This window comes from Bos indicus, chromosome 11 (genome assembly GCF_029378745.1).
Source record: "Bos indicus isolate NIAB-ARS_2022 breed Sahiwal x Tharparkar chromosome 11, NIAB-ARS_B.indTharparkar_mat_pri_1.0, whole genome shotgun sequence".
Classification (NCBI taxonomy): domain Eukaryota; kingdom Metazoa; phylum Chordata; class Mammalia; order Artiodactyla; family Bovidae; genus Bos; species Bos indicus.
Genome location: NC_091770.1, coordinates 7,128,857 through 7,142,999, shown reverse-complemented (window position 1 = coordinate 7,142,999; position 14,143 = coordinate 7,128,857). Strand labels below are relative to the sequence as shown.

Below are 14,143 nucleotides of genomic sequence, written 5' to 3'. Positions count from 1 at the left end.
TGAGCAGTTTCAGTGACTAGCCCTGTCTTCCAACGCTGCTGCTCAAGCAGTTACAAGGGTGTTGCTGAAGAATATTTTATAGGCAGTATTTGCATTTCTTGTTGTTGTCCGACTCTTTGTGACCCCATGGGCTGCAGCCTGCCAGGCTTCCCTGTCCTTCACCATCTCCCAGAGTTTGCTCAAACTCATGTCCATTGAGTTGGTGATGCTATCCAGCCATCTCATCCTCTGTCACCCTCTTCTCCTCCTGCCCTCAATCTTTCCCAGCATCAGGGTCTTCTCCAATGAGTCGGCCCTTCGTATCAGGTGGCCAGAAGCACTTGCATGCTAAATGAAAATCCTGAGGTTTTTGTGATTATCTGGATATTCAGCTCTATTTTGAATTGTGCTCTGTGGATGGGTGTGTACGTAACTATACTGCCTTCTTTCTACCCATTTTCTGGGGAAGGGTTATCCAGAAATTCAGTATTTTAACCATATAAAGTTTAGGGACTTCATTTGAAAACTCACCTTGATAATGCTTTTCCTACAGTAATAACTTTAACATTCACTGGTACCATAAACAACCCTCCTGCCAATGACGGAGACATGAGACACTCAGGTCCAAGCCCTGGGTCAGGAAGATCCCCTGGAGGAGGGCATGACCACCCACTCCAGTCTTCCTGCCTGGGGAACCCCATGGACAGAGGAGCCTACCGTCCACAGGGTCGCAAAGAGTCAGACACGACTGAGGCTACTTAGCACAGCACATAGGTAACTTGGCTATTTTTATATTAATTAATGCTTTCCTTCCTTCTTTCCTCCTTCCTTTAATTCTTGTGATGTTGCCTGTACTATTGGGTTGGCCAAAAACTTCATTTGGGTTTTTCCATGAGGTCTTACAGGGGAAACCCAATGAGCCGTTTAGCCAGCCCAGTAGCTCTAGTTCATTACCAGGATATACCGCTACCGCCACCTAGTGGTAATTTACCATATCTATTTTGACGTTTCTATAATGAGATAATATTATCTTCTTGTTTAGTCACCAAGTCTTGTCTGTAGCCCACCAAGCTCCTCTGTGGGATTTCCCAGGCAAGAATACTGGAGTGAGTTGCCATTTTGCCCTCCAGGGGATCTTCCTGACCCAGGGATCAAACCAGTGTCTCCTGCTTTGGTTCCTGGGTTCTTTATCCCTGAGCCATCAGGGGAGCTATAATTAGCACCTAAAAGAAACTGCTACACAGTGGTCTTTTACGATAGTATTACTTTTTTTCTTTCTACAAGGATAAATACTTTATTAGCACTTAAAGTAGCATTTATTTTACTGGCACAATCAGCACTTGGTTTTGAAGACAGCAGTTCTTACTTGCCCATATGGGAAGATGCAGATATTATTGAAGCTGACAAAATCAAAGGGAACCACTAGACATTGCTTCCCCCTCCACCCCAAAGAAGACACTACTTTGGAATACAACTTATTTAAACAGGGATTGTAGTATTCTCTTGTGGTTATCTTAAAGGCCAAACCAAACTCTGTGTTCATACATACTTAGTGCTGCCTAAGTTGGTAAATGGTTAAATTTATAATCAATGGACCTAACCAATCTATGTTCCAATTTATGTGGAGTACGGAAGAATCTTTTTTAAAAATCTATTAACCATGGTTGACATTCAAGTCACCCTTATTTCTCAATGCAATTTTGTGAGGTCACTTTTACAAACCATGGCTTCAAGAGATTTAGCAACTGTATAAGGTCACAGAACTTGTCAGTGGCCGAGTCGAGATTCACCTCTGGTTCTGTTTGACTTGAAATCCTGATGCTCTTCCTTGAACCACACTTAGACCTGCTCCCAGAAGCACAAGGTCATTCAGGGGTGATGACCCCACCCATCTTACCAAGTTCTACTTCCAAGGTGTCCTTGATGGGATCCAGAATATCTGGTTTGAGATTAGTGTTCTTCACTAAAAGATAAAAATAGAAATCATTATTTGCATTGGAAATATGAAGGCCTGGTCTGCAGGGTCACATTTTGATCTAATTTGGGGGAACTTTTCCAGATTTTATTCATAATCCATAAGACTAGAAATTCAAGTTTGCATGTGAAAATCATGCTTCCAGAAATGACTGTGACATCAGATTGCAGGTTTTGGCAAAACAGGAGTCCTTGATAAGTCCATATCTGTCCAGGTACATTTTCTTCCAGGCCAGCCTGCTTGCTGACCACAGACTTGAACCCTCATCTTTACCCTCCAAGATTGGTTTTTGGTCCATCTGGAGAAATGGAACAGGAAGGAGAACCCACCTGAGGAAATGCACAGGTCAGCCAGATTGGAGTTCACCTCTTCCTCCATCCTCAAATTTACGATTTATTTCAAAATAAAGGTGAGTTCAGCCCTTCATGAATCATTTATCCCTCAACTTTCTGTCACAAACTTTCAAATGTGCCTCCACTGTCAAACTCCCTCCTGAAGATGCCTCATCTCCTAAGATAGGAAAATCCACCTCTTCTACTCTGGGCACCTCCTATTCTTCTCCCACTTCTCAGGGACCTCCTTCCTTCAATTACACCACCTACTTCTTGTATCTTTGACTTTCTCTCTCTCTTCCCATCAGCATTTATCCTTGCTCAGTCTTTCCATCTTTTTTTTTTTTTTTGCCACTCCCCGCAGTGGCTTGTAGGAATCTTAGTTCCCTGACCAGGGATTGAACCTGCAACCTCAGCAGTGAGAGCTCAGAGCCCTAATCATTGGACCTCCAGGGAATTCCCCAGTCTCTCCATCTTAAAACGGAGTAAAAACACCCTTCAACTCACATCCCCACCCCTTCTCCTTCCTTCCCCGCTGAGTTCTGCAAGGAGCACTGTGTGTTCATTTCCTCCCCCTCCCCTCCCACGCATCTGATTTCTGCTCCCATCTCTCCACTGAAAGCCCTTTGGCCAAAGTTGCCAGTGACCTCCATGACCTCCTTGCACAAAAATCTGCTGGGCACAGCTGAGTTTTTAACTTGCTTTCCCTCTTAGTAGCTAGGTCAGAGAAGCAAATGGCAACCCACTCTAGTGTTCTTGCCTGGGAAATCCCATGGACAGAGGACCCTGGTGGGACCCTGCGTGGGGTCACAAGAGTCAGACATGACTGAGCGACTAAACAACAGCAAGCAGCCTTGGCTGCTGCCGGGCACGCTCTCCTCTCCTCCTTGGGCAGCACATTTCCGGGCCCCGAAGCTGGCCTGTCCTCCCAGTCTCTGCTCACTGCACTAAGCGCTGTGGGCTCCTCCTCCCGCTCTGCCTCTGGTGAATATCACTCCGCAGTTCTTTCCAAGTGGTCTTCATTGCACCTGCTCTCCATGTGGGGCAGCTCCAGGTGCCTTCCCCATGAGACCTCTCTGCCCTTGAAAGGGTCTCTCTCCTGCATCATCAGTTTCACTTGTGTAACTGCTCCCTCCTGCCCTTCCACTGATACCCACTTGCTGATGCAAATAATGACCCTTCTCTTCCCAGAGCCAGTGATCTGTTCCCGGGTCTCACCACATGAGGCCAAGCCTCACCCCCTCCTTCTTGCAACACCTTATCTCTGAGTTCCGGGGCAGTTTTCCTCTGTCCTCGCACCCCTGCTTCAACTCCTGTGAGGACGCTCCTCGTCCCCCACACCCCCCAGCGCTGGATGCTCTGGCTCTCTTCTCTCTGTCCTCACTCCCAGCCTGACCCCGTCTCCCTGGACTGTATGCCAACCATTCTCACATTCACAGCTCCAACTCTTACATCCCAGTCTGGTTTACCCAAACACCCACTTGTCACGGTGACTTGGTGACTGAAAGTCCTTTCAAGGCTAACACTGAATTTCCTCCTCATACTCACTTCTTGTTCGTCTGTCTCATGGCATGGTACCACGGTTTGCCAACTCATCATGCCAGAAAAGTAAACCGTCTTTGAGTTTCCTCTTTCATCTTGCACTTAAACTCCATCCACATGTTTTTTACATATATATAAAGCCATTTCTAATCACCTCTGCTAGGTCTGCTCAAACAGTAACCAGAGAGGACTTCCCTGGTGGTCCAGTGGTAAAGAATCCACCTTCCAATGCACAGGACAAGGTTCCAACCCTAGCTGGGGAACTAAGACCCCACATGCCATGGGGCAGCTAAGCCCAAGCCACATCTAGAGAAGCCCATGCACTGAAACTAGAGAAGCCCACACACCGAAATGAAGACCCAGCACAGCCCCTCCCCCCAAAAGTGACAAGAGACATCTTTCAAGAGCATAATTCAAACCTGTTGCTTCTTGCCTGTTCCCTCTACCAGCCCCCTATACCACATCCTGCCCTTCCACTTCTGTTCCATCCCATCCCAGCTCACCCCGTTCCTCCCCATTCTATCTCATCTTCTCTCAGTGTATTACAGAAAGTCCACCTCCTTGCCCAACTTATAACCTGGCTCTCGTCCTGGACTCCTCCTTTTCCCTCTTCCTCACTCCTGATTCCCAAGCCCCTTTACGTGTAACTCCTTAAATATTTCTGGAGTTCATTCACTTCTCTCTATCCCTCCATCCCTCCTAGTTCAGGCCGCCATCAGCAGTTGCCTGCTTGCCTGATAGTAGCCTCCTAATTCTTCTTCCTGCCTCCACTGTTGCTCCCCCAAACACATTTTCTGCACAATAAGCAGAGAGATCTATGTCAAAACCAGATCTATTCATGACACTCTCCTTCATAGAACCCTCAACAGCTCCCGGTTGTTCCTTGAACAAAGTCCAGACTTACTAGAACAGTGTGGAGTCAGTTCTGCTTCCAGATACCCTCAACTCACTTTCTTCTGCGCCCTGAATGCACCATGCTCTCTCTCATCTCTCGCACATTAGCTGTGCTGCTCATTCTGGCTGGAATAGCATCTTGCCCATCTTTTTGTCTTTGCCCCTCACTTTTCCGCTGGCCTCGGTACCCAGGTGTGGGTTTGATGGGCCTCCCTCATGCTTCACTGCTTCCCTTTCTCTCTATTCATCCTACTGAACCGTAGAAGCCTGAATCCTCCCGGTTTGTCCCACAAGATAGAAAGTTCTGGGAGGTCAGAGAAATGTCCAGATGCTCACTCTTACATCTTTAGCATCAAGCCCAGTGCCTGAAATGTATTAGATGTTCTACAAATACTTGTGTGAGAATGAATACATGAGAGGATGAACGAGTAAGTGAGGAAGACAGACATGATGACAGAGAAGGCATGAAAAGATGCAATGGATGTTTCAAGGTATCCTCTGGGAGAGAGAAAAGCAAATCCTGCCACTGAAAGTTTGATGGGGCGAGTTATCACGCCTGAGTGAAAGAGCAACTGCACTTGGAGGAGCAGCCAGTGCTCCATGTGGGCTATTTGCCTTCTAAGCCCTCACCCAAGGAACAACCTCTTATAAATGTAAATCTCTGACGTCGGCAGTGGTGGCGAGTGCGAGGGCCAGGAAGGAGACAGGTCTCGGGGTGCCTCATGTGGTTTGTATCTCGTAATGAAAGAAGAGGAAGTAAAAGTAATTAATGGATTTACTCAGAGCTAAGTCAACCATTCTGAGTGGTTATGTTTTGAGATCAGCCATACTTAAATTATATCATATAGTTTATCCATGCTGATATTTGTAAATCGCATGAGAATGACCCAACGGAAAGCCTGGGGTGAAAATAGACAAGTCACAGAAGAATAAGCCCAATGGGCCAAGAAACGAGTGACGGGGTATTCAACTTTGATAGTCGTCAGAGAAACGTAAATCGGAATGGAAAAAGAGAGTCCAGCTGAGACAAATCAGAAAGTCTGAAACCTCTTCTGACTTTACTGAGGCTTTCAATGGCCAAGTCAAAGATCTCTGTTGCTAAGTGTCACGTTGCAGTTGAAACTACGTGGGTTACTTTCAAATATCTTTTGATATTGATTTCTAACATGATTCCACAGTGATAAGAGAGCACACTCTGTATGATTTCAATACCTTTAGACCATGAAATTTTTGCACCTTGTTTTATGTCCTTGGATATGTCCCAATGTCTCCTGGCTTATAGTCTATGGAAACTTGAATAGAATGTATATTCTGCTGTTGTGTGAAAATTGTATAAATCTTAATTATGTTGAATTGGTTCACAGTGCTTTTCAGGTCTACTATATCCTTCTGCTTCTCTGTATATTCATTCTATTAATTTTTGAGAGTTTTATATTCAAACTCCAACTAAAAATCTATCTACTTAAAAACGTAATTGTAGTATATAGTAGAACTATATGTAACTTTGTTCTGGATTTTCTAAGTTTCTTATAAACATATTATCATACTTTCATAATTCAAAAAATAAAATAAATAGAAAGCCTGAAACCACCAAATATTATTAATATTTGGGACAAATAGGAATCTGTACATTGCTCATGGGGGTATAATTCAGCAAAATAATGCTTAAGAACAATCCCATGTGTTTATAACACAAATCTCATTTTATAACATAAAACAATATCCTACTTTATTAATGGAAATATACATACGTAGCAAAAGCATAAACATGTAGATGGAAACAGTGGGCTACAACTGCAAAGAGAGGAAGTGGGAAGGGCTGGGGACCCAGACCTCAAGCTCTGTCTATAGCGTTTTGTTTCAGTAAAGAAACAGTGGGATGGAAAAGCCACTGTTGAAGCTGGTGACCGGCACATGAGGGGCGCTTATCTCTGGATGTGAAACCTTTAGTATTATTTTTAAATGTATTACCACTCATGTGTGAAATACTTAATCTTTTTTGTTTCTGTGCATGAATCTTTCATTTTTTAATTAGGATTTTTTTTTTGAGGTGGATCATTTCAAAAGTCTTTATTGAACTTGTTACAATATTGCCTCTGTTTTATGTTTTGGTTTTTGGGCCAGCAGGCATGTGGGATCTTGACTCTCTGACCAGGGATTGAACTCACATCCCCTGCCTTGGAAGGCAAAGTCTTAACTAGTGAACTGCCAGGAAAGTCCAATATATATATATATATATATATATATATATATATATATAGTATCACAAAACAAAAAATCAGTGCGTAAAAAAACCAAATGTGACACCTGAATATGATCCACAAAAAGGCCTTCCTTAGAGGATGGAAGCTGGGTTAATGGAAAATTGATGTTTACCAATATTCCAGGCTTTTCATGACTATAGTCTATGACTATCTTCTTCCCCTCACCCCCCAAAGGGAAAAACATCACTAAGCCAAAGAAGATAACTTTAATTGGATAATTGGACTTGAAATATCAAATATTGAAACCAAAAAATCTCACTTACCAATGGTTTTCACATGAACAACAGCTCTTACTGTCCATGAACTTGAATTATCTGTCTGAGTGTAATCACACACGTACGTGCCCTGGTGATAGTAATAAACTTCATCCACTTCAATTGGGTTGCTCCTCTTTTCAGAGAGAAGTTTTCCATTCTAATGCAAGAGAGAAGAAAATTAAAGAACGTAACCAGAGAGTTACTATTCAGATGAAGTGCTGCTATAGCCAAACCTCACAAATCTGAACCAGAGAAGGTCAGTCAGACATAAGGATATTGCAGAAATCATACCCTCAAATTGTGAAAAAAATTCTGTGTTTGTATCTTTAGGGACACTGTAATATTTACTGAATGATGGGTGATAAGTTTATCATTAGTCTTGTAATCATTAATTCTCTAACCTTCACATAGCACTTGGCCTTCCAACTCCCCACTAAGAGTGTACCAACAAGTACTCCAATGGTATATTTCTCACCACTGCAGTCAAGGGAAAAGAGATTTAAAAAACAAAAGTAACAAAATAATGATAATCTATTACCCATGATGCTAAAGCTGAAATTCCAGTACTTTGGCCACCTCGTGCGAAGAGTTGACTCATTGGAAAAGACTCTGATGCTGGGAGGGATCGGGGGCAAGAGGAGAAGGGGACGACAGAGGATGAGATGGCTGGATGGCATCACTGATTCGATGGACGTGAGTCTGAGTGAACTCCGGGAGTTGGTGATGGACAGGGAGGCCTGGCGTGCTGTGATTCATGGGGTCGCAAAGAGTCAGACACAACTGAGCGACTGATCTGATCTGATTACCCATGTAGAGACTTCCCTGGTAGCTGAGTGGTAAATAATCAACCTACTAATGCAGTAGAAGCGGGTGTGATCTCTGGGTCAGGAAGATCCCCTGGGGAAGGCAATGGCAACCCACTCCAGTGTTCTTGCCTGGAAAATCCCATGGACAGAGGAGCCTGGCAGGCTACAGTCCATGGGCTCATAACAGAGTTGGACATGACTTAGCCATTAACAACAATGCATGTAGACTGCTAAGTTTTTTCTCTGCGTATTTCATATGATTATTCTAAGGATTCTCTGACTGGGTTTGCACAGACTACGCTTCCATTTTACAGATGAGAAACTGAGGTTCTGAAGTCTGTGTTTTACTCCATATCGTACAGCTCATGAGAGACCTGAGGATCCATCTACATTTTTCTGATTCTGAGTTTCATGTTCTGATTAAGGAATTTCCCTTCCACTTTGCCTGCTGACTCGCAGAAGCAGGAATTCCCCTCCTCAAGTCTCTGTTGTGTTTCCTGTGGCCCCAGAAAGAATTTCCAGTAGGTTGGCCAAGGGCTGAGAAGAAGATCAGAGCTGGTCAGAGCTGGGCAACTGCAGGTAGGAAGTCAAACAAGACCAAGAAGGGGGACAGATGAGGTTAGACAGTGTTTAGTGGATCTCAAGGATCAAGAAGCTTTTAAAAGGAAGCTTCAGAGCATGGGGTAAAACTCAGAGATGAAACTTCTAGAGAAGATGGTAATATACCTGAAGAACAGAAATTGGTGAAGATGGGTTTTAAATTATATGAGAAAGTAGTACAGAGAAGAGGATGCAGAACTGGAACCAGACTGTAGCTGGGCCATGCGGAAGATGAGTAATTACTAAGTGAGCCTGATTTATTTTAATGAAAAGTAAGTATGGCTGAGTATGTATCACTAAGATTTTATGAGATGGAGGCTTCCTTAGTGGCTCAGTGGTAAAGAATCTGCCTGCCCACACAAGAGTCAAGTGTTCAGTCCCTGATCAGGGAAGATTCCACACACTAAGGGGCAGCTAAGCCGTGCAGCAACTACTGAAGTAACGAGAGAAGCCATAGCAATGAGAAGCCTGCACACCTAAACTAGAGAGTAGCCCCCGTTTGCCTCAACTAGAGAAAAACCTGCACAACACCAAAGACCCAGCATAGCCGAAAATAAGCAAAAATTTAAAAACAAGACTTTATGAGACAGAACTCAAGCAAAACATCAAAGAAAAGAGATAAACCATTTGTCTCAAGACGGATGGGAAGCCCTTCTAATAAAACAATCGTAAATGATCCAAGTAGAAAGAGGTGCCGCTGGGGCCTCATGAGAAATTCTTTGTTTTGCTCAGACATGAAACAGTCATGAACAAAACAGGGAAGGAGAAGAGCGGATCAGCGTGAGTGTATGTAAAGAGCATCAGTGAGTCCTACAGAGAACTGACACCTCTGACACCCTGTGGATGGTAGCGTTGCACAGAGGGTAGGAAGTTGCCGAGGGTTCAGAAGTTTCACAGTGAGAACCATTGAATGGGCCAATGTGTGGACCTTGGAAATAATTTCCAAAACCCCCTCCCTCCCTGGCATCATATCAGCCTTTGGTCTGGCGAGTCTCACCTGCTCCCCAGCTCCCCATGACCCTGGGCTCACAGGATGTCACTGGGTATCAGGGACAAGAAGAATGAGGCCAGAGGAAATGAAAAGAAGTGGCGGTCTATGTGTGAAGATTCCATGGAACTCAGGTTCAGAGAGGATGCAGCAGCCACGTCAGTGCTGTGGTGTGTGAGTGAGGCCATCTTAAACCACCAGTGGAAAAGTCATTTGGGCACAGTCCTACTGGCAGGAGGTCATGGCCGTGTCGTGGGCACCCAAGGCTCAGTGCCCCAAGCCCTTCCAGAAGAGCCTCTCCCACTGCTCTAACTCTGCCTTGGGTCAAAGATTCACTAAAGATTGAACAAAAAACACACTCCCCTTAATATTAGAAAGAATGAATCTCTCAGTCATGTCGACTTTTTGTGACCCCATGGACTGTGGCCTCTGTCCATGGGATTCTCCAGGCAAGAATACTAGAGTGGGTTACCATTCCCTTCTCTAGGGAATCTTCCCAACCTAGGGATTGAACCCAGGTATTCCATATTTCAGGCAGATTCTTTACCCTCTGCACCATCAGGGAAGCCCTCCCAGTGATACTGACTTGGTAAAAAACTTCATTTGGGTTTTTCCACGACATCTCAAAGAAAGATCCAAAGGAACTTTTGGACCAGCTCAATATAACATCATCTCTAGATGAATTCTGTTTATGCCAGTTATTTGTTCTTATATTTTTATTTAGGGCTTCCTTGGTGGCTCAGACGGTAAAGAATCTGCCTGCAATGTGGGAGACCTGGGTTTGATCCCTGGGTCAGGAAGATTCCCTGGAGAAAGGTATGGCAACCCACTCTAGTATTCTTGCTTGGAGAATCCCATGGACAGAGGAGCCTGGTGAGCTACAGTCCAGTCCATTTGAGTTAATTGATTAATTTATCATTAATGTTAAATTTATGATTAATCTATTTATTATTAAATTATTAACCTACATCTCTGATGTCTCTTGCACTGGCAGGTTGTTTCTTTACCACTAGCACCGGGGAAGCCCCGTTTGTCTAATGTCATCACTTTTAGTGATATGCCGCTTCCAGGAGGTCTGTGACTTTCCATGATACCGTGTATGTGTGCGTGTGTGTGTAAGCACAGGTGCACACACACACATGCAATGCATGCACTTCACGCAGTTCATGAAACGTAACCTAAATAACGACCTGTCCAAATCTTTATCAGGATGGATACATGTATGAGTTTGCTGTCCACCTGAAACTATCACAGCATTGTTAATCAGGCATCAGTTCAGTTCAGTTCAGTTCATTCAGTCGCTCAGTCGTGTCTGACTCTTTGTGACCCTATGAATCGCAGCACCCCAGGCCTCCCCGTCCATCACCAACTCCCTGAGTTCACTCAGACTCACGTCCATCGAGTTGGTGATGCCATCCAGCCATCTCATCCTCTGTCGTCCCCTTCTCCTCCTGCCCCCGATCCCTCCCAGCATCAGAGTCTTTTCCAATGAGTCAACTCTTCGCATGAGGTGGCCAAAGTACTGGAGTTTCAGCTTTAGCATCATTCTTCAATACAAAATAAAAACTTTAAAAAAAGATACAATTTTAACAACAGTCATTGTTTGCCTGCTTTTAAGACAGATGCTACATCACCACTGAACACATCCTGACCTTTGAAGCCAAGCCAGAGAAGAAATAAAACTTCCTTTTGTGCATGTCACACGGTGTTAGGGTTTCGTTCGTAAGAGTGGTTTATACAGAAAGCTGTCAACTACCCTGTGGATTGTGCTTACCAGAAAGCAACAAAGCTTTCATTTCAGGGACACGAACATTGAAACTTCAAATGCATTTTCAACTTAAATAACTGGGGACAAGCTTACTTTCCAGGACTGGGAACAGCCACCTTGACATAGTAAGATGTTGATCACCCCAGATGACGGATTCATTTGAACTGTGGGAAGCTTTGTTCTTAAGAGAGAACTGAAAATAATGAACAGAACCACTGACTTTACTTACTACAATTTAGAGGTTATGAAATTTTTTATTTTTGATTCAAGGATGTTCACTTATAATGTTGTGTTAGTTTCTGGTGTACAGCAAACAGTTACACACACACACACACACACACACACACACACATACACTATACACGTATGGATGTAAGAGTTGGACTATAAAGAAAGCTGAGCACTGAAGAATTGATGGTTTTGAACTGTGGTGTTGGAGAAGACTCTTGGGAGTCCCTTGGACAGCAAGGAGATCAAACCAGTCAATCATGAAGGAAATCAGTCCTGAATATTTACTGGAAGGACCAATCCTGAAGCTGAAACTCTAATACTTTGGCTACCTGATGCGAAGAACTGACTCATTTGAAAAGACTCTGATGCTTGGAAAGATTGAAGGTGGCAGGAGTAGGGGATGACAGAGGATGAGATGGTTGGATGGCATCACCGACTCAATGGACGTGAGTTTGAGTAAGCTCCAGGAGTTGGTGATGGACAGGGAGGCCTGGCATGCTGTGGTTCATGGGGTCACAAAGAGTCAGACACAACTGAGTGACTGAACTGAACTAATAAAATCTCTCACTGTTTCCATTGTTTCCGCATCTATTTCCCATGAATTGATGGGACCAGATGCCATGATCTTAGTTTTCTGAATGTTTAGCTCTAAGCCAACTTTTTCACGCTCCTCTTTCACTTTCATCAAGAGGCTCTTTAGTTCTTCACTTTCTGCCATAAGGGTGGTGTCATCTGTATACACACACACACACACACACACACACACACATGTATATACATATAATGGAGAAGGCAATGGCAACCCACTCCAGTACTCTGGCCTGGAAAATCCCATGGGCGGAGGAGCCTGGTAGGCTGTAGTCCATGTGGTCGCAAAGAGTCAGACACGACTGAGCAACTTCACTTTCACTTTTCATTTTCATGCATCGGAGAAGGAAATGGCAACCCACTCTAGTGTTCTTGCCTGGAGAATCCCAGGGACGGGGGAGCCTGGTGGGCTGCCATCTATGGTTGCACAGAGTCGGACACAACTGAAGCGACTTAGCAGAAGTATATACATATACATACTCTTTTTCCTATTCTTTTCCATCATGGCTTTTTACAGGATATTGACTATAGGACCTTGTGCTATACAGTAGAAACTTGTTATCTATTTTATGTATAGTCATTTGTATCTGCTAATCCCAAACTCCTAATTTACCCCTCCCCTCCTTTCTCCTTTGGTAGTCATAAGTTTGTTTTCTATGTCTGGGAATCTGTTTCCTTTTCATCAATAAGTTCGTTTTTGTCGTATTTTAGATTCCACATATAAGAGATATCATATGATGCTTGTCTTTCTCTATCTGACTTACTTCACTTAGTGTAACAATCTCCAGGTCCACCCATGTTCCTGCAAATGGCAATGTTCCATTGTTTTTTACAACTGAGTAATATTGTATTGTGTGCATGTGTGTGTGTGCACCACATCTTCTTTATCCATTCACTGGATGGACACTTCCATACCTTGGCTATAGTAAATAGTGCTTCAGTGAACATTGGGATGCCCGTATTTTTCCAAGTTAGAGTTTCGTCTGCACGTGTGCTCAGGAGTGCGGTTGCGAGATGGTATGGCGACTCTGTTTTCCTTCTGAGGAACCTCCATGCACTGCCTATAGTGCTGCACCGACTTCACATTCCCATCCCCAGTGTCGGAGGGTTTCCTTTGCTCCACATTCTCTTCAGCAGTTTCTATTTGTAGACGTTTTAATGAAGGCCATGGTGACCAGTGTGAAATGATACCTCTTTGTAGTCAGGTGTTTCTTAAATTAGGATTTCAATGGGGCAGTATGTTTTCAGTGTCACTTTAAAATATAAAATTGAGGCCTTAAACACACACTCACCCTCCCTGTTCACTTACTTCTACAATGGCCATAACACTGGTTGTCACTGAATCTCAAGAGAATCAAGTGAGGAAATAGCATCTCACCCCACAATAATTTTACCTCCAGGAGTATCTGATGCTGAGTCTGGGAATACAAAAAGCCAACAGGTAGAGACTTCCCTGGTGGCTCAATGGCTAAAACTTTGTGCTCCCAATGCAGAAGGCCCGGGTTTGATCACTGGTCAGGGAACTAGATCCCATAGGCCACAACTAAGCCCCGGTATGGTCAAATAAATAAGTACATTTTTTTAAAGAAATCATAAAAATTATTTGACCAGTGGCAATTTGAAATAATGATTTTACATTAATAAACAGATATATTTGGAAGTCGAATTTAAACTTTCGCATGCTTTCTTAAAGCAAAGTATTGAACTTCAAACAAGCATTACAAGTGTAGGAGGCAATTTAAACTCTCTTCCCAGATTCTGCCACCCCGGGGTCAACTGCCATCAGAAGAGATGCTCATGCAGCATTTGTGTATCTGATAGGACTCAGAGAAACCGTAAGACTCAGTGGAAATGTGAAATGTTTTTGTCATGAAGTTTACTCACACGTCGTTCCTAACTCAGAATCATTTGGGAACTTG

The 14,143-nt window shown here is 43.7% G+C and overlaps 1 protein-coding gene across 1 annotated transcript in view; it reads right to left on the bottom strand.

Moving 5' to 3' along the window:
* Positions 1-14,143, bottom strand: part of IL18RAP (interleukin 18 receptor accessory protein) — a 30,470-nt gene that overhangs the window by 7,924 nt on the left and 8,403 nt on the right. Inside the window, exons 5-6 of the mRNA XM_019969838.2 lie at positions 7,250-7,400; positions 1,877-1,942 (exon numbers count right to left, since the gene is read on the bottom strand). Coding sequence (XP_019825397.2) covers positions 1,877-1,942; positions 7,250-7,400 — 217 coding nt within the window. The remainder of the gene's footprint in view (positions 1-1,876; positions 1,943-7,249; positions 7,401-14,143) is intronic.